Genomic DNA, 26,988 nt, shown 5'->3' on the forward strand with positions numbered 1-26,988 from the left:
AGGACACCTGTCCCAGGCCCCTCATCAGGCCTACTGAGCTTAGCACAGGAGGTCAGTCACACTGGGAGAGGGAACTGAAACATCTCGCTTCTTTTAGACAGTATTCTGTCACCTCCACTACACCAAGAACACAGGGCAACGCTCATGTCTGATTCACCTGCTGTCATTAACCTGCCCAATAAGTGCTTATTGAAATCATGTGTTTTATCTCAATAGGACATAGACAAAAATACAGCTGAAGCATCTATTCCCAGGACCAGGCTCTAAATATCAATGATATCTAACACTCTAGACCTACCTACATTTAGAAAACACACAGAATTATAAACTATACATTTTTAAATCAGCCCTCACTTCTTGGACTCATTTTATATCCTGGTTCCTATTGCTTATTTTCTAACTACAAAAGTAACATCTGCCAATAGCAGACAACTTAGAAAAACAAAAGCAAAGAGAACAAAAGTCATCCATAATCCCATGGTTATGGGATGCTAAGTGTAGCCACCATTTATGAACCATTTGCTATGTGTCCAGCACTGTACTGAACGCTTTTTCTGCGTTATCACCATTAAGCCTCACAAGTATGAGGTACCACCTCCATTTTACAAATGCAAAACTGAAGGTCAAAGAATTGAAGTAGCTTTCTTAGCTCACAGACATACAACTGAACAGTTGGTATATTTGGAATTCAAACCCAGGCTTTCAGACTCTAAAGAATGAGTTCTTAACCACTATCCCACATTATGTGTTTTTCTACTTTCTCTTATGTCTCCTATTTATGTTTATTAGAATCTTTTTACATACACACATGGGATCACATAGCACGTGACGTTTTTATAGAGTGCTTTTGTTTTCTATTTTGTCCCCAAGCACCATCCCATGCACTGGGGACAAACAGTGAACAAGATTCTGGTATGGTCAGCAACAATGAACAAATATTTAGTATTTCAGGTGGTAATAAGTGTTATAAAGAAAAACAAAGCAGGTAGGACAGAAGATGGGAGGAGGAATACCATTTTCTACAAAATGCTCTATTATATTGCTATAACATCACTATTTTAGCCAATCTCCTATTTTAAACATTTAGATAGTTTTGCAATATTGACAAAAAAATCGTTGTACATCACCTGTTAGAGCAACTCTGATTATTTCCTCGGATTGTGCTTCTAAAAGTAAAAAGGTATTTTTCCCTCCCCATGTCCCCGCATTAACACAGACCAGGCAAAGGGCTGGGGCTGAGGTATATATGGGGTGGGTTTACTCTGCTTCCTCCTCTATACAGTCAGTGTAAGAACACAGCCTGTGGTAAGCACCAGGAGGCCAAAATATACTTTTTAAAGATAACGCATCTTGTTAAACTGTTCTCCAGAAAGTGTGGCATAATTGTATAAGTTGTAGACACTGCCACCAATACAAGAGTACCTCTTTTCCATGATGAGTATTACTTAAAACAAAAACAAAATTATGATAATTTAATAGGGGGAAACAACATATTACATTAGTTAATTTGCATTTTTTTTAAAAAAATCAAACCTTTGTGGTTTATATTCCGAAGTTTTCCCAGTTCATCATCATCTGTCTTTTAATATTGTTCCTAATATTTTGAGTTATCAGGTCAAATCTCTCAATCTTTTCCTTTATACTTCCTTTCCTCATTTTATATGATTAAAGCACCTATGATTAATTTATATTTTCTTCAGGTTTCCATTTAAAGTCACCTAAGGTTTTTTTCCTAAAAGGAAATCATTTTCAAAAGCCTCTGAGCAGATAAAAGGTAATGTTGGATACCCTTCTTCCAAATACTTTGAAAAAGCCAAAATGGAAAACTTTTATTATCCAATTCAGTGAAAAAATTTTAAGGATTCTTACCTCGACCTAAAACACAAATAGCCATTAAGTTGGATGAATAGTAAGTAGAATGGAATTTCAGTAGCTCTTGTCTTACATCAATGCCTTCTTGGTTTGGTCTGGTCTCTAGAGTATATTTGTTACCTGGAAGGGAGGAAAAACATTTCTCAGAGAAGGCAAACTATGTGTGCTTAAAATTTTGTAATTATTACAACACTGCTATAAGGTGAACTTAAAAAACAGAGTTCAAGCGTACACACATAATGATTAGTCAAATATGTCTGAATGTAAGCTGGATAAAGAAGACAGACAGTATAGTACAAACTAGAAACATTTTGAACTATAGAGAATTTTCCCTCAGGAACTTAAAATGCTTTATAAAAATTATACTTCTTAAAACCCCTATGAAATAGTAGGTACTATGAGCACTTAGAAGACAAAATGAGATCCACATGGCCTTCATTCACACTTACTTTAATTCCCTACATGCTCCGTAATTAATTTACCATAGTCACTAAGGGATCTTTTTGGAATTTGCCAAGTTACTTGTGGAGATAAATGTACTATTCTTGGCTGAAGCATTAAATCTGTGATGTAAATTCTCATGAATTTGATCTAGACTGGTAAAAATAGGATGCGATGCTATTTTTATGAGTCTCAAGTGATGTACCAGTAGGAGATCTCTTATGATATCAAATAACTAATCAAATTAGGATGAAATATGCATATCAAAACAAGTAGCCAAACTAATTACCACCTTTCTAATAAATATCTTGCAATTTAGAGACTGAGATGGAATTTCAACGATTGGTCTCTCTCTAAAAATGGCGTCTTAACTAGAACTATCCTAAGATCCTACCTAGTATATCTTTATATATCTATATCTATATCTATATATAGATATATAAATATATATCTATATATATTTGGTTTTATTGATTTTAGAGAGAGATGAAGGGAGAGGGAGAGAGAAAGACAGAAACATAGTCATCGATTGGCTGCCTCCTGCTGGGCAGGCCCGACTGGGGATCGAGCCCGCAACCCAGGCATGTGCCCTGACCGGGAATCGAACTGCGATCTCCTGGATCCTAGGTCGATGCTCAACCGCTGAGCCATGTAGGCCAGCCTACCTAGTATATCTTTTATTATTGTTCCTGCTTAAATGGGCTCCTGTCTTTCATCTGCAGACAGAAAACTATGCCAGAACACATTCTTGATGTAATGGCTTGAAGTTCTCTCATTTTACAGTGAAACTTGAGAATTGATGGTACTTCCCTTTTTCACTAAATGAAAAATTCTAAAAGCCTCTGTCCCGAGGGACTAGGCTTAGAGCTTCCTTAGTCATTTACACCACCAAACTCAGATTCCTACAATATTTGGACAAAGACCAACACACTGGGATACCCGAATCTGGAGAAATTAAGATTTGTTTTAACAGACTATATATGTGATATTGGACAGAAATCAGATTTTTAGTCTAAACGTGATCCGATTTGCCTATTCACAATCTAGCCAAAACTCTGGTTAAAAAAAAAAAAATCTCAACTCAAAGTTTACAAAGATCAAGATCATGGCCTCCACCTAGAACTCACCATTCTTTCAGGTTAACCAGCTCTAGCTCACTCTGCTTTGGTTTCAATGTCCCTGAACATCTTACCATTCTAATCTCTATTCCTCCTCTTTAGGTCCACTTTTAGTCTGATACAGTCCCATTTGTTTATTTTTGCTTTTGCTTCCCTTGCTGAAGGAGATGTATCCAAAAAGCTATTACTCAGACTTATGTCAAATAGTTTAATTCCTTTGTTTTCTTCTAGGAGTTTTATGGTTTCAGGCCTTACATTTAAGTCTGTAAACGCATTTTAAATTTATTTTTCTATACGCTTAAAAGAGCAGTCCAGTTACATTTTTTTGCATGTATCTGTCCATTTTTCCCAGTACCACTTGTTGAAGACACTATTGTTACTCCAGTGTACATTTTTACCTCCTCTGTCATAAATTAGTTGACCACATAAGCAAGGGTTTATTTCTGGACTCTATTCTGTTCCATTGATCTATGTGTCTGGTTTGGTGCCGGTATCATACTATTTTGAATATTATAGTTTTGTAGCATAGTTTGAGATGAGGAAGTGTGACATCTCCAACTTTGTTTTGCTTCCTCAAGATTGCTTTGGCTATTTGAGGTTTTGTGATTCCGTATAAATTTTAGAATTATTTGTTCTAGTTCTAAGAAGAACACTGATATTTTGAAAGGAATTGCTTTGAATCTGTAAATTTGTGTAGTATCATCACTTTCACAATATTAATCCTTCCAATCCATGAGCATGATATATCCTTCCATTTATTTGTATCCTCTTCAATTTCTTTCGTGAATGTCATAGTTTTCAGAGGAAAAGTCTTTTACCTCCTTGCTTAAGTTTATTCCTAGGTACTCCATTCATTTTGATGCAACTGTAAACAGGACTGTTTCCTTCATTTCTCCTTCTGATTGTTCATTACTAGTATATAGAAATGCGACAGACTTCTGTATATTAATTCTGTATCCTGCTACTTTACTGAATTCTTTTAAGTTTATGTTTGTGTGTGTGTGTGGATTCTTTAGGGTTTTCTATATGTAATATGTAATCTGCAAATAGTGATAGCTTTGGATGCCTTTTATTTCTTTTTCTGTTAGACGGCTGTGGCTAGGACTTCCAGTACTATGTTGAGTAACAGTGGTGAGAGTGGGCATTCTTGTCTTGCTCCTGCTCCTGATCTTAAATGAAAAGGTTTCAGCTTTTCACCATTAAGTATGATGTTAGCTGTGGACTTGTCATATATAGCCTTTATCAAGTTGAGGTGAGCTCCTTCTATACTCACTTTGATGAGTTTTTATCATAAATAGAATTTTGTCAAATGCTTTTTCTGCATCAATTGGAATAATCATATGATTTTGATCCTTGTATCTGTTGATGTGATAAATCACATTGTTTTGTGGATGTTGAACCACCGGTGCATCCCTCGTATAAATCCACTTGCTCGTGGTGTATAATCCTTTATTTTACTCTTGAATTTTGTTTGCTAGTATTTTGTTGAGAATTTTGGCATCTATGAAGAACACAGTTTTAGTATGCTTCTTTTCTTTTGGCAACTCTGGTAAATTATCTTGTGTTTAACGGGTGATCTGAAGATTTTCTTGAGTATGCAGACAAGTATATCATAAGGAAATAAAGTTTTCTTTTGCTTCCTTTCTACCTTTTACATATCACATTTCCCCCTTTACTTACTGCAATAATTAGTACCTATAGTACAACTGAACAAAAAAGTGATTAGAAGGTATTCTTGTTTTGTTTTTTACTTACAGTGGAAATTCTTTTGAAACTTCACCATTAATCATGATGTTTGCCACAGGTTTCTATCAGTGCAAGAGTTTTTGGTTGTTTTTATTCATGAATGAGTGCTGAGTTTTACCAAATATTTTTTCTAAGTCTACTGAAATGACTGCCTATGACTTTGATTTACTTAAACTGTGGACTGAAACCCATTTGATCTTAATGAAATAAGTTTAACGTATTGGCAGACCAGAATTTTTTAAAAAGAAATGATTTAACAGAGGGTACCAGACTTCATCCCAAGATGTGAGATAGATATTGTTTGGTAAAATTTTTGTTTTAGCCACTTACACAAACACACATGTCTGAGTTGCTAAGTAAAAATATCCTTCTTACCATGGGTTGTTTAAAAAAAGTTTGAAAGCCACTGATCTATATTATTCTTGAAGCATGAAAAAACACTGTAAAGGATGAACAGTGCAAGAATTTTCTTAAAAATAAATAACAATAAATCATAATCCCTTGATGGGCAAAATGGCCCACATTCACAGACACATCTGAAGTCACTCAAAAGTAAAATAAATAAATTAAGCATAAATTTCTGATAAGGACTCTTCTTTGAGGATCACTTTTACAAAATTTCCTGTATGTGTAACTTCTAGGGCTAGCTAGATCTTTCATCATATTTTCAAATGTATCTGACTTTAGAAATGACAGAACCTCTACTCCAAAAAGTTCAATGTTGGTTTATATTTCTAAAATCAGAAGGTAACTTAGCATCTGCACTACTTCCATCAAGTTTCTGTCCTGTTGAGTTGAGTCTGGCTTACACAACTCTTGGCTGTTTATATTACTTCATCCTTTGCTGACTAACTGCTTAGCCTTGTCAGTGGTTATAAAAACCAACCACTATGCCCTCAAACCCCACCCATATACATATGGTCATTCAATGTTTTCTTTGCCAATCACTCCTGAAACTTTCCTTTAGGACCTTTTATCTTTGCTTGTGAAGTAATATTACTCACTGGATTTATTTCTGGACAATTTATGGCTGCTTCCTGATTACACTGATTGTGATTTGTCACCAGTAAGGCTATTTAAAATAAGGCAACTCCCAAAAAGGAGCCTCAACTTGTTCTGCACAATAGCAGCATTGTTGGTATAAGTATCCAACCTACCAAAGAGACTACTTAAAGAACATGTAATAATTTTGAAAAAAATTTTAACTCACATTCCCTTCTTGATATCCCACATATGTCAGTCGATGTTCTCTACTAAAGGCACTTTTCAAACAAATTAGTTTTACACAGACATTTTAAGGACCACAGCATTCACCTTAGCAATGATACTGATACTGATTCGGTGCCAAGTATATAAATATAAAGAATACAATATCACTGGTTCTAACTGTGATTTTAAAAACAACTTCTAATTCTGTAAAGGTATGCTAATTGGCTGCTGCTGGGTATAATATTATGGTATCCAAGCTGAAAGAAAGCTTTCTCTATAGTCTTTTTAAAAAGTCCCCCAAGTTAAATTACATAATAAGCATAAATTTGAAAGTGCACTAAACAATCTATTAGTTATATGTAATTTTATAATCCCCAAAGCAGTATTTTTAAAATCATAGCAACCTATTACAATAATTACATCTGTTAAGTGGGAATGGCAAGAGTAGATGAGGAAAAGGGAGACTTTTTGGTTTTTACTTTAAATACTTTAGTACTGAATAAATATTTAAACACTTTTTAGTAAAAAACTGAATTTAAAAAGAGTACAATTATAAAATCAAGACTCTCCACATTAAGTTTCTTCTACACCCTATCATCCCCACCTCTAACCTTTCACTGTAGCACTCTGAGCGCAGAGGCTTGTGTGTCTTCTAGAGCATTCTCTCTGGCACAGGGCCATCCCCATAGCAGATGCTATGCTCTAGATGAGTAGAAGTGAGGGTGCTGGGAGCAGGAGGATTCAACAAGCCTTGAGGTGAGCATTAAAAATAGCACTTCTATTGACAAGTGAAGGGGATCAAAGTTTTGCCACCCTGATGTTGCCTGTTGGGATATTGATTTTAAGCTGTTTATTAAGAAACAAGGCTCAGAAAGAACCTTTGACCTTTCCCCTTCCTGCCTAAGAGATTTAGATGGAAAGACCTACTCCAGGAAGGGAATTTTAGGATATTCATTTTAGCCTAATTTGAATTAAGTGTGGTAAAAAGGAGGACTCCAGGCAGAAACCTGTTAGCTAGATACCCTGTGTCCCACTGTTTTTGCATTGCCTAGCAAGAATTTGCCTGCCTAGCAAGAATTTGCCTGGCATGTGTTCCCCTCTTTCTCAACTACCTATAAATCACCCATTCTCACTTCTCAAATCTAAGACCCCATTCCCCCAACCCCCTTTACTCCTCTGTACAAAATGTCATATATATCCAAAGTTGTCTCACTGTTTTTGAAATTTTCATGCTTACATGAATTCCCCATGCGCATGTATTAAAATTTTATTTTCTCCTGTTAATATCTGTTAATTTGATTATTAGCCCAGCTAGAAGAACTTAAAAGATGGGAAGAAAAGTATTATTTAGAAAGTAGACTTTAGAATAAAAAGATCCATTATCTTCTCCCTTTGAAATTCTGGTTAATGTCTATTCACAACTCTAACTGCTCTGCTTAACATTAGAGCCCTATTTGAATGGGATGGCCAGAGTAACCCTCTACAGGGCAAATAATCACTTAGGTCACTGTTACTACAATTCTGAGAATATCGTCCTGAGTATTACGTACAAAGTCCAATGCCAAGAACCTGACTCCTGTTTGACGTTCTTCTTTTGGAACTACTAGCGAAAATGATAGTCATCTGTTAAAGAGATTATAACTACTTTTTCCTTGTTGTTTCTAATCTCTGAATTCAATGCTATACCTTGCTACCCAACAAACTCACTTCATATTTGGTCACTGTTCTCAACAGCCTATCAATTTCATGAAGCCCTTATATGTAAGCTTCAGCCTCATCTTAGGTCATGAGTCACAAATATAGGTGCTTATACTGGGACCAGGAAGATACCTTAAGAGTGGGTATATGGTTTAAGAAATAAAAGGAAGGCCCGGCCAGGCATGGCTCAACAGTTGAGCATGGATCTAGGATCCAGGAGATCACGGTTCAATTCCTGGCCACGGCATATGCCCGGGTTGCAAGCTTGATCCCCAGTCAGGGGCGTGCAGGAGGCAGTCAATCAATGATGACTCTCTCATCATTGATATTTCTCTCTCTCTCTCTCTCTCCCTCCCCCTTCTTCTTTGAAATCAATAAAGATGTATTAAAAAAAAGAAATAAAAGGAAGTAACAATGATATAACAACCACTTCTAAGCTCCAGGCTGTAAGTTTATAAAAACAATATAGGTAAAAATGAGTTATGAAATCTCTCCTAAACTGTAAAATACAATACTACACAAAGAGGCCATGGGTTTAAATGAGGTCAAGGAGAACTTATGCATGAAATCTGCTGTTGACAAACCTGTCCCAAATTTGCTGAAGGGGTGTTTGGGATTCCCTGTAGCTTTTTCCAGCTGAAAGAGTCTCCAAGCATCGTTCATCACATTCTTCTCATGTTCTGAATCAACTGCATTCACCTCTCTGTCTTTGCAACTCTCGTCAAACAAGGGGCACAGAAAAAACTGTGCAAACCTAAGGGTGTGAAATATAATTTGAAAGCTGTCACTTTTTTTAAGTGGCCTTTAAAAAAAATGCTTGAAACTTAACAGATAGGAAATATTAATCCTACAGAATCAGAAAAAACTACCATTGCTACTAAGGAATATAAAATATGTTCTAAGTAACATAAGAAAAATATAATATTGAACCTATGTAAATTCAGAAGTCGATCTACCCCAGAGGTGTTAAATAATCAGTGAAAATATAAAATGATTACCTCCAGTAATGACACAGATTCCCATGTCTTTTTCCCACACCACCAAGCAGTTCTCCGACACCAGCTAGGTATCCCACAATTCAGCTCAATTATGACACTATCTGCCTACAGCTCAGATGCTCAGTCCTACAAGACTGCCTACCAGTCACCAATCACAAGTCCACATTGTCACCTAGGCTTCTGACCAACCCTCTGAACAACACATTGGAGGGATTCCACAACTTCCTCCTTGGATACAATTAATTTACCGGAGCAGCTCACAGGACTCACAGAAACATTTTACTTAGTAGATTACTGGTTTATTATAAAAGGATATAATTCAGGAACAGCCAGATAAGAGATGCATAGGGCAAAGTATGTGGGAAATGGTGAGGAGCTTCCGTCCCTATGAGCATGCCTCTCTCACCAAATCTCCATGTGGTCAAACCTAGGAGCTCTCCAAATTCTGTCCTTTGGGGTTTTTAGGGAGGCTCCATTACATAGGCAAGAATGATTAAATCATTGACCACTGGTGGCTGAACTTAATCTCCAGCCCCATTCCCCTCCTTGGAGATCTAGGGGTAAGACTAAATGTTCCAACTCTCTAATCACGTGGCTCCCATCCTCAGGTTACATAGGGGCTTCCCCAAAGTACTCATTAATATAACAAATGACACCTTTATTTCTCTCATCGCTTAGGAAAATGCAAGGGTTTTAGGAGTTATGAGTCAGGACCAGAAAAAAAAGACCAAATATATATTTCTTATTATAAATCACAACGTCACAACACCAAAAAGTCAAAGCACATTTACAGAGACAGCAACAATCTATTTCAGATTGGCAATTTGGCCTATCTATGAAGATCCTTGTTATGAATGGCCAATTCCCAAAAAAAGAAAAGGGAGGTGACAGTTCTTAGGCAAGTAAATCTTAAATTTACAGTTTTAGGTGCAATTTCACTAAGACTCAGACATTTTAGGACAATCTATGTGACCTAGTTTTAAAAGGCTCTATTTGAATTTTTCTCCTTATGGAAACAAACAAACAAACAAACCTACTTTAATTGGGGGGGGCAATGGAGTGAAAAACCTATGACCTAGTTTGACTAAGATGTAACTATGGGCTTCTATGAAATTTTGAGTATTTTAAATTTTTAATAAGCAGTGATTCCACAAATAACATGGCATGTAACCCTAACATAAGTAACTAATATGCTTTTCTTGAGGCTATTCTTTAATAGTAGTACCAAGTTTAACTAAGATATCTTTAGTTAAGAAATTAACTCTCCTATATCAGGTTGCAATTTAAATCATGATTTCATATAGTAATTCTTAAGAAACTTCAGCCTCCATCTTATAAAAACAAGATCCAGGATTCAGATGAAGCCAAGAGTAGAAGGTATGTCTGAATGAAGCTACTATTCAGTGGACCTAAGAGACTCCTGAGCTGTAACATCTCAGCAATTTTACCTCACACAGTCCAGCTGTTAAGGAGGCTGTTATCATTTGATATTTATTTTAAGCACATAGTGAATATAATACTATGATAAGTACTTTACACATACTAATCCAAAGAAAAATCCATCTATCTGTAGTCTATAATCAAAGATATATTGAGACAGAGCTATTTCTGGACATGCAACCTCTTTTACCTACCTCAATATATTCAGGCTGGAAAAAGTGTCTAATAGCTACATACCATAGCTGGATAGGCCCACATAAAGGGTCATGATTGTGACACAGTATAAGCCTTTTTTTTTAAAAAAAGATGCTCTTATACAAATGTTTTTTTCACTCTGAGCTAAGTGACAGACATCTCCATCATACAGAGATCTATTATATGAACATCTGCAGTAGCATTTGTAAAGCAGGGGATTAAATTCAGTGTATGATCCCAGGGAACTCATTTTAATGTTAGTGTTCTGGGAATACATATAAAAGATGATTATACCTCAAAGCTGCTGCCTAAAGATTGAAACACAAGCTAGAATAAGGAACAGGCTACTTTGACCCAGCCATGTATCCTGAACCCATGCCTTTACCTTGTTGATATTCCTTGTGCTAAGGAATAAACTCAAACTATTAGGTTGCTTAAAAAAATAGAACTATTATTAATATAAGTCAACAAAGTTGACAATTACTATAACTGCAAAGTCAAACTCATTACAGACCCACTGAAAAGCTTCAGATTACAACTTGATAATACAGAAAACTATAAAAACTTGCCAAGAAAAAAATTACACTTTGAATAATGAATCGAATCACTGATATAACAAAAAATTTTAAATTGTTAGCTGTATAGAAACTTGACCAAGAATTTAAATCGGCCTAAGGGAGTTTGCTATAGAAAATACTTTCACAAAATGTCCCCACAGCTGAAACTGTAGGTAAAATCAGTCTGTATCTACTAAGTATTCTTGAGAGCAGAGGAACTAAAGGAGAATCGAGTATTTAAGCTCTAGCATTCTGGAATAGGAATATGTTTGAAAAGACATCCAGGGCACTCCTACAGTTTCGTTTTCATCACCTGCTTCACAATAATACCTGTTAGAATGGGAAGGACTGTGAGAATTTTATAAGTCAATAAAGCATTTTGTAGGCCTGAAGGCTGGTTTAAAGTCATACCATTATTTTTCCTCTACCATAAGTAAATATATAAGATCACTTATTATTTTTCTTTTTTTACAAAACCCGAGGTTGGGGGGACGGCGATACTGATTAAAATACCTTTTGTTAAGCTATAAAGCTGTGAGGATATCTTTATAAAAATAATTGTTACTATTACTAGAATTAATGTGGTAAATGCACAAAGTTGGATAATTCATAGAGCATTCAGCATTACCTGTCTAGGGCACCTTCTAGGTGTTCATGGGAAACATCAAAATAGTAATTGGTATGTTCTCCACTAGTAAAAGCATTCGAACTTCCTGCATGCTCGCTGAGAAACTGGCTGTATTCATTTTCTTTAGGGTATTTCTTTGTTCCCAAAAATAGCATATGCTCACAAAAATGACTTAAGCCAGCAATATTTGGAGGATCTGACAATGAACCTGAAAGAGTAGAGAAAACATATATATTATAAATCATTTTTTATGTTGAACGATATCAAGTACAGATAAGTTACAAATGATTTGAAACTTCTGTTAGCATGAAAACTCCAATCATACAATCAGAGAAATTTAAGCATAGGCTGCTCTAAAATAATATTGTTTAGTTCTAGATCCATCTTTTGACATTAATCAGTTGGTGACCTTGGGCAGATTGTAACCTCTCTAGACATTAGTTTCCTCACACATCACACTGGAAGGAAGGAGTTGAATTCACTATTGTTTTGTGGGGTTTTTTTGCAGGAGACAACATAGCAGAGTGCTAAGAGCACTGGTTTGGGGGTCAGCAGCTCTACTAGCTGTGAAACTCTGGGCACAATACTTTACCCATCTTGCCTCAGTCACTTTTCTACATATACCTAACTTAAGAAAGTTGTGTGAATAAAAATTAGATATTTGCAAAGCACATTGCGTTGCGCTCGGCAATAATTATTTGTTCAACATAGGATGGTTATTACTTTATTTCCTCAATTTTAAAATGCCACTGAGTTAAACAAAAGTTTTTCAGAGAGGAATAAAAAGAAAATATGCCTTGCTAAATGTACATATAGATAAGAAGCAACTTGAGTAAAGCAGCATTAAATGTGGAAGAAATGTGCACACAAGAATCTAGGAAATCTATTTTCTAGTGTACCCAAAGTGTACAAAAGTGAAAGCATTAGAACTGTTACAGTAAAGGATGGGAATGAATTTCCTTGCTACTAGGCCACCTCAGCAAGGTACCTAACAAGATGCTCTTGGTAAATGTAAAATTATTGACTTAGATTAACTGTAGATTACCAAGGGCTGTACAGGGCTACTGTACAAAGTAAGATACATTAAACTGGCACCTGTTAGGTCTTTATTTGCACAAATATGGAAAGTTCAAATAAATGTCAGCATTAGGTCAACAAAACTGAACAAAGCTTAATTCACCATTTTAAATTGTACCTATGTGTACATCAAGTGCTGCTGATGACTTATCCGTGGTGGGATCACTGATGAGAAGTACTTTGATGCCATTGGCCAGCTCTAGCCCACGGTATTCTCGCTTGTCTTCGGGAGATTTGATAATATGATTTCCTAGTTGCTTGATAGCTGGATTATTCATTTTGCTGTAGGTCGTTCTGTGGAAACTTAAAAGAAAAAAATTAATTGTTAGATTGTGGCTGTTTATTTTTTTTTTAAGAACGAAAAGTAGCACCAAACAAACCAGATAGTGCACCACCAGATTAAAAAATATATATCTGGAGGAAACTTTTTTTAAAATATGTTTTTATTGATTTCAGAGAGAGGAAGGGAGAGAGAGAGAAACATCTATAATGAGAGAGTCACTGATTGGCTGCCTCCTGCCCTACTAGGGATCAGCCTGCAACCCAGGCATGTGCCGTGACAGGGAATGGAACAGTGACCTCCTGGTTCATGGGTCGATGTTCAACCACTGAGCAAACCCAGCCAGGCTGGAGGAAACTTTTTACAGCTTATCTACAGGATATAATCATTCCACTCCTCCCTCTTACCCATCATTCTTTTAGAGAAATGTTAACAGTATTGCTTCTGTAGAGCCATATTTGGGACAGCACATGATGGGGATTTGAGACTGGATAGGTTGGGCCATGAGTTGGTCAATGTGCTGACCTAGAATAGTTTTCAATTACCAATAACTGCTTTCCCACATATTTCAGAGGCATCTGCTAGAGTAAGTGTGCTGAGAGGTACAAGAATTATTGCAAGGTCATCGAAAACATTGCTCAATCTGATGACATTCAAAGACAGGGCAGATCTAGAACTCATCAGTCTGGTATGCACATGCTCAGAACATAGGGAACAGCATCCAATGAGGAAAAATCCTGTGAAGTCCTAACACAAAATAAGAGACTTGGGCTGTCTTATGAGTCATGGCAGCAAAAGTAGGAACATGAAAACAAAGTTGGAAGGACCCCAAGTAATTTTTGTAGTCTGGTTCAAAGGTGAATGCCAGAGCAAGAACAAGTCCAGTGATCTTAAGAGAAATGTTAAATTGTCTTACAAAGGACTTCCTTCCCTTCCTCTGATAGTCCTCTCCTTTCTTCTCTAAGAAAGCTAGAGTTGCGGTGATGGAAAGAACTATCAGCACAGAGTCCTGAAGTACTATTGAAAGCTATGCAGGGATTATTAGTGCAGCAAAGGGATTTTCCAGAGCATGAGGTATGTATGTTTTTGAGACTAAGAGTATATGCTATTTTTGTCTATGTTGGGAACTGCTTAAGAGATAAAAACTGAGCCTGCTACTATTAGTAGGTGAATATACTAATCAAGTAAAGCCAAAAACATATCCGAAACTATAGAGGAAAAACGACCCTGTGCTACCACATTTGTTTCTTACCTGGAAGACAAAAGAAGTGGATCTGACTGCTCCTTAAATCTGACAGACATCCAGATTTAAAAGTAAATCAGAGGGAACTTAGATAGACATATGATTATATCAGATAAAAGCTTTATTTTTTGTGTTAAATCTCTAGAGATTAATGGAGGGAAACTTCCAGTTTGCTTTTATCAGAAAAGCTTCCTCTCTAAAATAATCTGTAACTAGTCTTCTAAGTAAGAATTGATCAACCAAAGAGGTTTGCTCCTATTAAGATTGTCCCTGATATCTTCTTTTGAAGAGAATATTTGGAAAATTAAAGATCAGTAGTATAGGTCATACTAAATATATTAATACTGGTTTTTAAAAACCACATAGTACTTTATAGAGATAGTGCTAATAGTTCTGCCATATTTATAGTAAAAATTTATTGAAAAACAATATAATACTAACATTTTTGGGATATAAGGCCACTGTTGGAACATTCAAAAGCAATTTGGAAGTGAAAAGACATTAGTAACAACTCCCTTCTACTTCATTAGCCATAGACCACTTTAAGACCAATGTCAAAGACAGATGAAAATATCTGAGTGCAAAGTCTTAGAAAATGGTGTTTTGTAGTTGAAAAAAAAAATCTCAGGGTAACAGAAAATGGTCTATCTAAGCCTCCAAAGACAGGCGCAATAATAATAATGCTGGTTAAGGTATTTCCCCAAGGGCAATGTGTTTGGACTGCAGCAAATGCCTTGTTAATAGCTGTTTTCAAAAACCTTAACTTGGGTTCAATATAAATTACTATTTTAAAAAAGTGAGTTCCAACCTAGCAGCAACATTAAGATTAAATAAGCCACGAGGCAGCCTCCATTAAGATCCTCTAGCCAGAAGGGCAGCACTGCAAGGCGACAATAAGAAAACTCTGTGCACCAGAGATGCCTAAGTCCCCTGCAAGACTATCAGGGGAAGGGAGAGGGCTGGGGTGCTAGTGATGAATTCCACTAAGTGGGAGTAAAAACTAAAGGTATTTTGGTTCCACTGCCATTGTTTACACCCAAAGCCCTCTACTGTGCATGCTCAGCTAGTTTGACTTAGGGGAACCAAAATGGTGGGGCTCTAAAACTTCTATCCAACCCCCATCTGCAGCAAGGAGAGCAACTACAGATCACTTAGGTAGGGCAAATTGTCTTATTCTGTGGGAGGTGAAAAATTCATTATAATTAAGATAATCACCCTCAACTATAGGCTGCATTCGGTACTTTTTTCAGGGTTCAATCTCTTTTGTCCAGATTTTCATTTTCTTATAGGAAAAAATATGATCAGAGGCATTATATAACTCATTTTGGACACTGAAGCTATGGCTTATTAATATTTAGTGTGGCTAAGAATAAAGAGATAGAATTATTCTATAAGTCAAACATAAAAATTAGTCCAACTATTTTTAAACATTTGTATATGAGATCAGGGACAACTATAAATTTCTAAGCTGGCAATGCTCCCAAATCAAATATGAATTCTTGAGAAAGCAAAAGCCAAAAGGAATAATAGCAACATTTTCAAACAAGATCCTGCCCAGCAATCCATATTCAACAGGCGCGGGCTGGCTTACCTATAGCATATCTATCAACACACCCTGCAACAATGATTCTCACCTTCTGCAGAACTGAAGGAAGTGATCTGGAACTCCTCCTGTTGATGAATTCATCAACAGCTTGCCTGTCTCTGTATTTATACTCATGAGATCACATGTCTATCCATCTCAGCTCATTAGCATAGAGCCTTCAAAACTAATTTTATTTATTGCAAATGTTCTCCAATATGCACCCAACAAAGAGTGAGCAAGCAAGTATTCTGACTTTTAAATGACAAGCTAGTGCTAAATCAAATGCTTTCCCAGGCATTTATTTGATATTTTTAACTTGTCAAAGTCAAAATCTTAGAAGCAATAAAATTACTTTCAATTTCAGGGACATTATCACACATTGGAAACTTCATCATAAGGCACAGAATTGTCAGTGTTCAGCATTCTGATAAACTGGGAGAGATATTTAGTAATTACAGCATATTTTGTAATTTTGCTTAGAATTTAAAACACAGAAGGTAGAAGCTGGAAGAGCCATTAGATGTTATCTAGTTCTTTGCAGTTCATGGACTAGCAGCTCCCCACAGCTTGTTAAAAATGTAAAATATCCGAAACCACCAGAGACCAACTGAGCCAGAATCTGCATTTTAACAAGATCCCCAGATAGGCTAGCCCCCTATCCAATTTATAAGGAAACTGACACTCAGGGACCTTAAATCACTTGTCCAAGATCATACAGCAAAATGCTACAATTAGAACTCAGTTCTTAACTGCGCCCACCCCAGCGCCCCCATATCCAAACAAACTAAGGAGGCCTATGAAAATTCAGACACCACACCATGCATGCTAGCTTCAAAGATAAGTATGCCAGAGCCCTAGCTCTGAAGAAACCCAGGCTAATGACAAGATATGAAAACAAGTCATCTTTTAACTGTGTGACACAGGTGTCCCCAGGGTACTATGGGAGTAATGAAAGGGGGCAACAACTTTGCAGAAGGGGAGAAAGGAGAGAGGGTAGGTGAATAGAAGCATGCCAAATAAAAGGAAGGGAGAGCTGAGCAAAGGACTGGTGGTGAGAAAAAGACATGAGGCATAAAGCGGAAATACAAGAGCTTGGTGTAAACAGAACTACAATCAGATCATCCACTGAGAGGTCATAGACTTTTATCTGGACATATAAAGGCCTAAACTGCAGGTTTGCAAAAAACAAATTCCCAAATAGGTCATTTCCAAATTCAAATTCCCAAATAGGTCATTTCCAAATTTGCATACCAAGAAGAAATTTTTCTGCAAATAATCTTTCATTCAGATTACATTTATTTATTTGTTATTTTATCCTCGCCAGAGGATGTTTTTTCCATTGCTTTTCAGAGAGCAGAAGGGAGACGTGTCGATTGGCTGCCTCCCGAACCCGCCCGGATCAGGGCTGGGATTGAGCCTGCAACCAAGGCACACGCCCTTGGGCTGGAACTGAACCCGGGGCCCTTCAGTACGAGGGCCGATGCTCTAACCACTGAGCCAAACTGGCCAAGGTGGGATGACCTTTTACAGTCTTTTTTCCCCTCCTAGCTCTTTAAATATTTCAGTGTATTGAAAAGACTGAGGAACCTTACTTTGCCTTTTGTTCCCTACCTACCCCCATAGTCCCAAGGCATATATTAAAGTTAGACCTGATCCATTTATAATTTCTAAATGAATGACCTATAAACCCAAACAGGTATATGAATGATCACGTAATAGTCAACTATGTATCAGCCTCCCTGCTGTGGAATCCACCCACCTGCTCCCAGCCACAGGCGGAAACTGAGCCTGCCCTGTGGCACTCCAGAACCAGGAGGAGGCTCCCGGAGAAATGCCTGGGCTCAGAAGCACACCACAAACAATCCTTCCCCACAGGAAGCAGCGGGAAGAGACTCTGAAGGCAGTGGTGGTATGAGCCCGAGGATGCCTCACTATAAGGCTACATATTCCCAAATACTATTTACATCACTTGGCTTAAAAAATAATATGTCTCAGGGAACCACCTACCTACGGCTCTTCAGTTACAGGGACCAGTACACGTCACCTCATACACAAGTTAGATCATAAAGGTGGGTATAAACTACAATCCTGGCAATTAAATCCTATTTTCCCACAATGAGATGCTTTGCCTTTGTTTCAGTCAAAATGCCAGCTGTGCCCGGGCCCAGCATGGCTCAACGGTGCAGTTCGATTCCCGGTCAGGGCACATGCCCGGGTTGCAGGCTCGATCCCCAGTCAGGGGCGTGCAGGAGGCAGTAGATCAGACTCTCTCATCATTGATACTTCTCTCTCCCCCTTCTTCTCTCTGAAATCAATAAAGATATGTTTAAAAAAAAATACTTTCTTAAAAAGAAAAAATAATGTCAGCTGTTCTAACTCTGTGCCTTCTGGAAGGGTATTTACAAAGAATGAATAAATAAATAAGCCTTTAAACGAATAAGGACTGTTGCAATTTAAAGGAAGTCTACAGCAGTATCATTTTAGAGATACGTGCTTTTGTAAATTTTATTCTCGTCTTAGTGCACATATAAGCTGTCCCAAAATATATGTACACACTTTAACAGCTGATTCTATTACATTTTGAAAATGAAATGTATTTTAATGAACACTGCCTTTATAATTATTCAAAGTGTGTATACATTTTTTTGGGACACCTTTATATCAATGGCTGTTTATCCAATAATGATAAGCTTATGTGGGGAAAGAAGATATTTTACTCTACCCTTCTAGGTTCTTTTGGGTGGTCAAATAATTAAATCAACATGAGGCAGATTAACAATAGAAAATAACTAAATTTAATTACATATGTATCTATCTACGGGAACCCCACATACATGAGAGTCAGAGACCCCGTATACATAAAAGGTTCAGAGACAGAAAGGTAAAAATGGTATGCATGGCATTCCGAGCTAAGGATAAAGGTACGGTGCCTTGGGGCTGCGAGGGGAAGGTCATTTGCAGAATAAGAGCAAATGTTCAGTTATTACAAGTGTGCCCTATAGATAGGTCATAAAGTTATTTTTGGTGATAACTCTTGTTATGGGCAAGGCCCAACAGAAATTCTTTAAGGGAGAGGTAAAAATTTCTCTTGAGCCCACACCACTCTCAATTGCCTTCAGCTCAAAATAATCCACATTCTAAAGTAGCACATCTTGGCAGGACTGTCCTAAGGCTTTATGAAGGTTTAAACACAATTAATCACAGAAGGTTTCTTATAGCTTATTTGAGAACCAAGGGTATTTCACAAGTATCCTTCCTCCACAGGTAGGCTTTGGGCTGTTAGAAAATGTGAGAAAGATGCCACTGTACAAAACTAATCCTAACAATCACTCCATTTTTAAAGTGTCATAGGCTTTATGAACTGCTAATTTGATCTTTCCATTTTCCTTAACTCCAGATGAGGAAACAAAAGCTCAGTGATTAAGTGATTTGCCCAAGGGCATTCATATACTTGATTTGTGGCAAAGCCAGAGAGACCTATAGCGGAAAGAGGAAGCATGGGAAGGGGAAGAGCAGAAGGTGGTGCTTAAGGAAATCGTAAATGGTTTTCTTCCTCAGCTCCCAGTTGCCACCCCCACAGCCCTTCTCTGAACCTATTCTCCTCCCTAACAATCCCAAATAACAAAAACAAGGAAATATAATTTTAAACAGGTCAAAATAACTGCTGCAAGGAAAGTTTTCTGTTTTCCTCTTCTTTTGCCCATATAAAACAGAGATGGGTAGTAGGAGCCTGAAAGAATTCTTCTAATCTGCCAAAGGGGTCCCTGGGCTGAGAGCCATATTATCTCACTATACTTTGCTAATAAAAAATAAAAAGGAAAATGTATAGGAGGATTAAATGTACAGCAGGTTTAAAGAGAGAGAAGAGTGTATAGAATTGTGTCTTGCATAAAAAGGAATATGAAAATAATTACTACAATAGATATGGTAGGGTTATGGGTAATTTATTTTTTAGATGCATACACTAAACCATAGGAACAGAAAAAGGAAAAAGAAATCATGTAATAATCTTGGTAGATGCAGAAAAAGTACTTAACTAAATTCAACAATTATTCATGTCTTTTAAAAAAGTCAGCAAACTAAAAATAAAAGGGAGAATATTCCTTCATCCTCACATACAGGATGCCACTATCATCTCTTCTATTCAACACTGTATTGGCAATTCTGACCAGTCCAATAATGCAAGAAAAAGAAAACACATATAGATGAGACAGGAAAGGGGGTGGGGGAACTAACATTATTCATGGGTGACATGATTGTGTACATAAAAAATCCCAAGAATCTACTGACAACTTCCATTTCAGAGTAGTATATTATAGGTCATGGCAACCTGATTCAGGTTTAATAACTAGAAAAGGCCACAATAAATTACAAAAATCACATTTTTAAAGATGTTGCAGAGTTGTAGAAGCAATAAGGACTGGAGGAACTGGAATTCCAGAGGGGGTGAGCCTTGAGATAAGCTGATGACCATCACATGTTTTCTTCTCTGGGTGTATTGGGCAATTCTGGGTGTGGCCTGAAGATCTTGCTTGGCCCACACAGACAAGAGAAGAGAAACAAGCAAGGCTTACGTAGGTGCAAGAGTGTGGTGTGAGAGATTAAAGCCCCAAGATGCCCCAAATTCACAGCTTATTTTTACCACAGGAGTTTGTCTGAGATACCACTACATACCTACCAGAATGGCTAAAATGAAAAAGTTGGAAAATACTAGGTGATAGAGAAGTTTCGGGAAAACTCAAACTCTCATACACTGCTGGAGGGATTACAAATTAGTACAATCATCAAAAACTGGCAGTACATACTAAAGTATATATGAAACTGACAATATGACCTAACAATTCATGTATTAGATATACACCCAAAATAAATGGATGTTTACAGTAATACCATTCCTAATAGCTAAAACTGGAAATAATCAAATATCCATCAACTGTGAAAAGAAACTGTGACATAGTCACACAATGGAATAGTATACAACAATGAAAATAATCTAGAACAAAGCACAAAAATAAGGATGCCTCTCACTAAAAAGGTTGAATGAAAGAAGCTAGATAAAAAAGAATAAATGCGGTATCCTTCCATAGATATAAAGTGCAAGGACAAGTAAAATCAAGCTATGCCTTTATGTCAGGATAGTGGTTACCTTTGAGGGTAGGGGGATAGTGACTAGACTAGAAGGAAGCATGAGGGAGGCTTCTGGGATACTGGTCATATGCTGGCTATACAGGTATGTTCCGTTTGTGGAAATTCATCAAGCTGAACACTTACTGATATATTTTAATTAAAAGTTTTAAAAATATCATAAAACATAGTAAAATAAAAGGGGAGAGGTACATGAATTACTCAAGACTATAAATATCATCCACCAAAAGTCATCCTAGAAACAGTACCACTTGGATAATGAAAAGTACCTATCCATATCAAACAGGTGCTAAACAGAAGGCTCACTAAGAAATAATAGTCCAATTAACATGATAATTATCTAAACCGTCTCAGGTGTGTCCTGAGACAATTACTTCTATTGATGTCACCCTGGCTACAAGAATTAGGAAGCCCATTTAAGTACAGCATGAGTCAACTTAACTTAGTCAATAATAAAGTATGTTAAATATTTTAATAAAGCTTTTACTCATTATGTTAAGATTTGAAAACTAGCTTTTAGTTAGTAATTACTTACTTAGGCTCCAGTTAAGATTTAAAAATAAAACTTGATATTCCCAGCAACCAATTAAAAGTGACAAGCAATAAATGTAATCCAAATAAAAGCAAAATGATTAAACTTTAAATAAATTCTCTCCTCAACAATTTTTCTACATTAATATCAAACAACAATTAATCCAGGATTTGAATTAGATAGGTTCTTTATTTTAAAACAAAACAATAATAATAATAATATATAAAGCAAACATTTCTTCAAACTCTGAATTAATTTTACATATGGGTTATCTTAGCTCCTTCATAGAAGCTCCATGATCCCAGAACAGCAGGATAGCTCAAAGATCCCTGTCATGGTCTCTAAAGATTAATTTAAATCACAGGGTAGGAAGAGTTACCAACCTGTAACTAATTCTCTCAAGACAGCCAAGGAAAGCAAACCACAAACACCCATATTCTGTATTCTGTGTGTATCCACTTGAGGGCTCAGTGCCATCCATATGTACACTCTGGTTCTGACAGAAGAATTATGCCCTCTTCAGCTAATGCTCCTGGTTCAGGAAGCTTGACCTGCACTTTGCCTTAATATGCTTCTCCATGCCAGTACTGATCCACTGACCCTTCTAGCCAGTGTTCAGTAATTATATACCTCCACCTTTACCAAATTACCTCTTTGCTGCTTAGATCCTAGATACTATTGGACTCTTCTGGTCAAACTGGGCTTTTGGGCCTCACCTAATTTTGCCAATCAAGAGTCATATGAAGTGTTCATATTGGTTCATTAAATTGACAGAGGCACCTAAAGTTGCATTAGACTTGGGCAGCCTTTATAGCATTTCTCCTGGTACAGAGTAGGCAACCATAAATGGTAAGGTAACCTTATATTATAACCATCATCATAATTATAGTCCTAGGGGGGTGAGATGCAAATAGATAACCTTAATAACCACCATATTATTACTAGCATGCTTAACATATACTCATGCAAATTCCAATTGCATAATGTCATCTCCAGAGGTTAAAAACATTCACTGGACAGGCTAGTAATAGGATGGCACTTTATAAGATTACCAGAAAACCAGGTAAATAATTATCCCTTTGTAACTGCTATAGGTGAGCTACTGTTTTACAGTCTGTGGTTCTCAATAGGTGACAGTTTTGCTCCCCAAAGGGACATGTGGCAATGTGTCACAACTGAACTGTCAAAACTAAAGGGTGCAACTGGCAGCTAGTGAGCAGAGAATAGGTATGCTACTCAGCATCCTGCATTGCACAGACTAGCCCCTACCACAAAGAATTATACAGCCCAAAATGTCAATAGTGCCAAGAATGAAAGACCCTAGTTTATAGTTCTGACTTTATTATCCAAAAATAATGAATTAGAATCACTACAACCAACTCAATCCCCTTAAAATAACACCATGAGATACCTTCATCAAAATACACAAAGCTATCTGCATTAAAATCCCATCTATCTATCATCTGTCTGTCTGTCTGTCTGTCTAGCTAGCTAGCTGTCTAGCTGTCTATCTATCACCTATCAAAATCTAAACTAAAAAAGGCTTAAATGAAATTAAGGTTAAAACTGATAATGAAGGGGAAAGAGAGAGATGTGCAAAAACCCTGTCCTTGAGTGAGAAATCTAGTGCACTAGTAAAGGGAGCTGCCTCAGAAAGGAGCACAGCCAGGTCACTGGGACAGATCCTTATTGATCGCAGTCAGTATCTTGCATAGCACAAACTCTTTATGGGAATTATACCTTCAATGCACCCCTTAAATAGATCCCATTATCCCCATTTTTCCTGCATGGGGAAATTAAACCTCATAAAAGTAATTTGGGACCAACCAGCATGGCTCAGCGGTTGAGCACTGACCTATAATCCAGGAGATCTCAGTTCCATTCCTGGTCAGGGCACATGCCTGGGTTGCAGACCCAAACCCCAGTGTGGGGCATGCAGGAAGCAGCTGATCAATGACTCTCTAATCATTGATGTTTCTCTCTCTTCCTTCCTCTCTTTGAAATCAATATGTGTATATATATATGTGTGTGTGTGTGTATTTTTTTTAAAGTTATTTGGTTAGGGCCACATAGGCATTAAATAAGAGAACTAGGATTTAAATCCAAGTCTTCAGACACCAAAGCAACATGCTCTTCATCATTCCACCAAGTTAAAAAGTTTATTTTATGTACAGAAACTAAATCTTTGGAAGGATCCTCACAGAAATGCTGAGTATGATTACCTATGGATAATAGATATTAGGTGATCTTTATTCTTTGTACTTTTCAGAATAGTACAGAATCTTTGAAAAGAAAAAACTTAATGGACTTGAATGGACTAGGCTCTGCTTACTAAGTTTATAAGCCCAAAGTGAACTTTTATTACTTTTATTATTTTGTTGTTATTAACTTGGATCAGCTACATCAGAATATAACAGGGCTAATTAAATAAAGAAAAATCTGGACTTCGTTTCCATTCACTGTTGTTGCTGACAACTTGGTTCCCTTAAGAAACAACAACTGGGGCAATTTCCAAAAGATTTTTTTAAACAGTTTGTGATGTGAGGTGAAAGCTTTAAGAAGACAGTAGAAGAAAACCCATAGCCTAATTCCAGAACCTACTTCCTCACTCATGTGCTGACCTAATGTGGTTTGGTTCAATGTTGCTGTCAATTTTGGGCTTCATTTCATTTCTACACATAGGATAAGAACTTCAGGTTGTTTAGAAAGTAGCCTAGATTTTGACTCCCCCCCCCTCCTTAACCACGGATGTCATTCTGTTTCTTTTATTTAGACAGAGAATTTGATTTAAGAAAACTCACCCCTCAAGCCCCAATTAGCCAACTAGCAGGCTGCCTACAACTCTGAAATTATATCTGTGCTCTTGCGTCCAGAAATAAATACATAACACATTCTTCTCGTCTTCATAGCAGTGATAGTACTGTTATTGCTATTAGTCCACATTTAATGAACATTGAACCATATGATGGAGACATACACATTACATAGATTTCCTCATTTAATACTCACTACCAACCTGTGAGATAGATACTATTTTGTCCCTATTTTGTTGATGAGGAAACAGGCTTAAAGAGGGAAGGAACGAGTACCAGGTCACACAGGAATAAAGGGCAGAGTCCAGGCATTGTGGCTCCATTATAATATCGTAGAACAACCAGTGCAGACAAACCTACCGTGCAGCCAATCATATAAAAGTATAGCACATACAATATACATAGTTCATGATATGCAATAATAATAAACGACTGTTATTGGTTTAAGCATATCATCATTTTAGAGTGTAATTTTTGTACTTATTTTTAAAAAAAGTTTGCTGTAAACAATATGTTGTGTTCTGCCAGCAGCAGCCTCAGGCATCTTGTGTTTACTGGTCTCTTGATTGCATCATTTTCTCTTGTGCTTGATTTAATCTTGTATTGTTTTGTACAGTAACATGCTGTACAGGCTTGTAGCCTCGGAGCAATAGGATCTATCATATAGCCTACATGTGCAGTAAGCTATATCATCTAGGTTTGTGTAAGTGCACTCTATGATATTCATATGACAACGAAATCGCCTAATGATGCATTTCTCAGAATATAACCCTGCTGCTAAATGGCACATGACTGTAAATGTAAAAAAATAAAACTATACAAGTACTGGGAGAAAATATGGTGGAATTCCTCTTTAACCTTGTAGAGGGAAAGGCTTTCTAACTTTGACCTTAAAAATCCAGGGGTATGGATTCAGATCTAAACTAAAGACTTAAGAGCTAAAACTGTAAAACTCTTAAAAGATAACATAGAGTAAAAGTTTAATGACACTGAATCTGGTGAGGATTTTTCAGATATGACACCAAAAGCGCAGGAAACAAAAGAAAAAATTTATTTGACTACATCAAAACTTTTAAAGTTCTGTGCATCAAAGGACAATCAACAGAATGAAAAGGCAACCTGTGGAATGGAAGGAAATATTTGCAAATCAGATAGCTGTTAAGTATTAGTATCTAGAATATATAAAGAACTTCTACAATGCAACAACAAAAAAACAAACAACCTGATTTAAAAATGTGCAAAAGAGCCCAGCCAGCGTGGCTCAGCGGTTGAGCACTGACCTATGATCCAGGAGATCGTGGTTCGATTCCAGTCAGGGTACATGCCTGGGTTGCAGGTTCATCTCCATTAGGGGACATGCAGGAGGCAGCCACTCAATGACTCTCTCTCATCATTGGTGTTTCTATCTCTCTCCCTTCCTCTCTCTGAAATCAATAAAGACATATTTAAAAAAAAAAAAAAAAAAAAAAGGAAGGAAATTCTGACATATACTACAAAAGGGATGAACCTTTAAGACATTATGCTAAGTGAAATAAGTGAATCATAAAAGGCCAAGACTGTACCATTCCACTTACATGTGGTATCTAGAGCAGTCAAATTCAGAGACAGACATTAGAATGGTAGTTATCAGGGGTACAGAGTTTCAGTCTGGGAAATGAAAGAGTTCTGGAGAACTTTTTCATACAAGAATATAATGTATTTAGTACCACTGAACTGTACACTTAAAAATGGTTAAAATGGGTCCTAGCTGAGTAGCTCAGTTGGTTAGAGTGTCGTCCCAATACACCAAGGCTGTGAGTCCGATCCCCGGTCAGGGCACATACAAGTATTAACCAATAAATGCATCAATGGGCAGAACAACAAATCAATGTATCCCCCTAAAAATCAATCAATAAGATCTTTTTAAACGATAAATTTTAATGTATGTCTATTTCACTACAATAAAAATAAACAATTAAAATGAATCAAAATAGAATAAAAACACTAACAAATGAACCTAACTGTATTATAAATGAACATAAACTGAAAGGGGTGGGAAAGAAATGAACTAGTGTAGAAAACTGTATTTTGACAGGATACAATAAGGCTAAAGAAAAAAAGAACTGTACATAAATGTTATGATCTAGTTATTAAAAGTATTTCTTACAGAGGTATGAAACCACTTTATATGTACACTAGAATTGATCAAGTGAAGGTAATCAAATCCAGTATACAGAAGTTAAAGTAAGGAAAGAGAAAAAAACTAAAAGAAACTTTGTAATACTAAACTGGAATTAGAGGTATCAATACAAACTCATGATTTTAAATATATATACAGATACAGAAATATAAACATGTGTATTTGTGAGAGTAGCTAAATTGTCCACTAGAAGCAATGACACCCCAGGAACAGTGAGTGGATCTAGTGTCCA

General features: G+C 36.7%; 1 protein-coding gene and 1 non-coding gene across 5 annotated transcripts in view; both read right to left on the reverse strand.

Annotated features, from left to right (window-relative positions):
* IDE (insulin degrading enzyme) overlaps positions 1-26,988 on the reverse strand; it is a 78,395-nt gene that overhangs the window by 39,394 nt on the left and 12,013 nt on the right. For all 4 annotated transcript variants that reach the window (XM_087824451.1, XM_087824450.1, XM_016220792.2 and 1 more), the window contains exons 2-5: positions 13,098-13,282; positions 11,903-12,110; positions 8,669-8,838; positions 1,870-1,992 (exon numbers count right to left, since the gene is read on the reverse strand). In XM_087824451.1, coding sequence (XP_087680577.1) covers positions 1,870-1,992; positions 8,669-8,838; positions 11,903-12,110; positions 13,098-13,282 — 686 coding nt within the window. The remainder of the gene's footprint in view (positions 1-1,869; positions 1,993-8,668; positions 8,839-11,902; positions 12,111-13,097; positions 13,283-26,988) is intronic.
* Positions 1,195-1,322, reverse strand: LOC148091548 (small nucleolar RNA SNORA51). Its single transcript, XR_015715674.1, has one exon. It is a non-coding gene; the product is annotated as a small nucleolar RNA SNORA51 (small nucleolar RNA).

Source organism: Miniopterus natalensis, chromosome 14 (assembly GCF_054644295.1).
Source record: "Miniopterus natalensis isolate mMinNat1 chromosome 14, mMinNat1.hap1, whole genome shotgun sequence".
NCBI lineage: Eukaryota > Metazoa > Chordata > Mammalia > Chiroptera > Miniopteridae > Miniopterus > Miniopterus natalensis.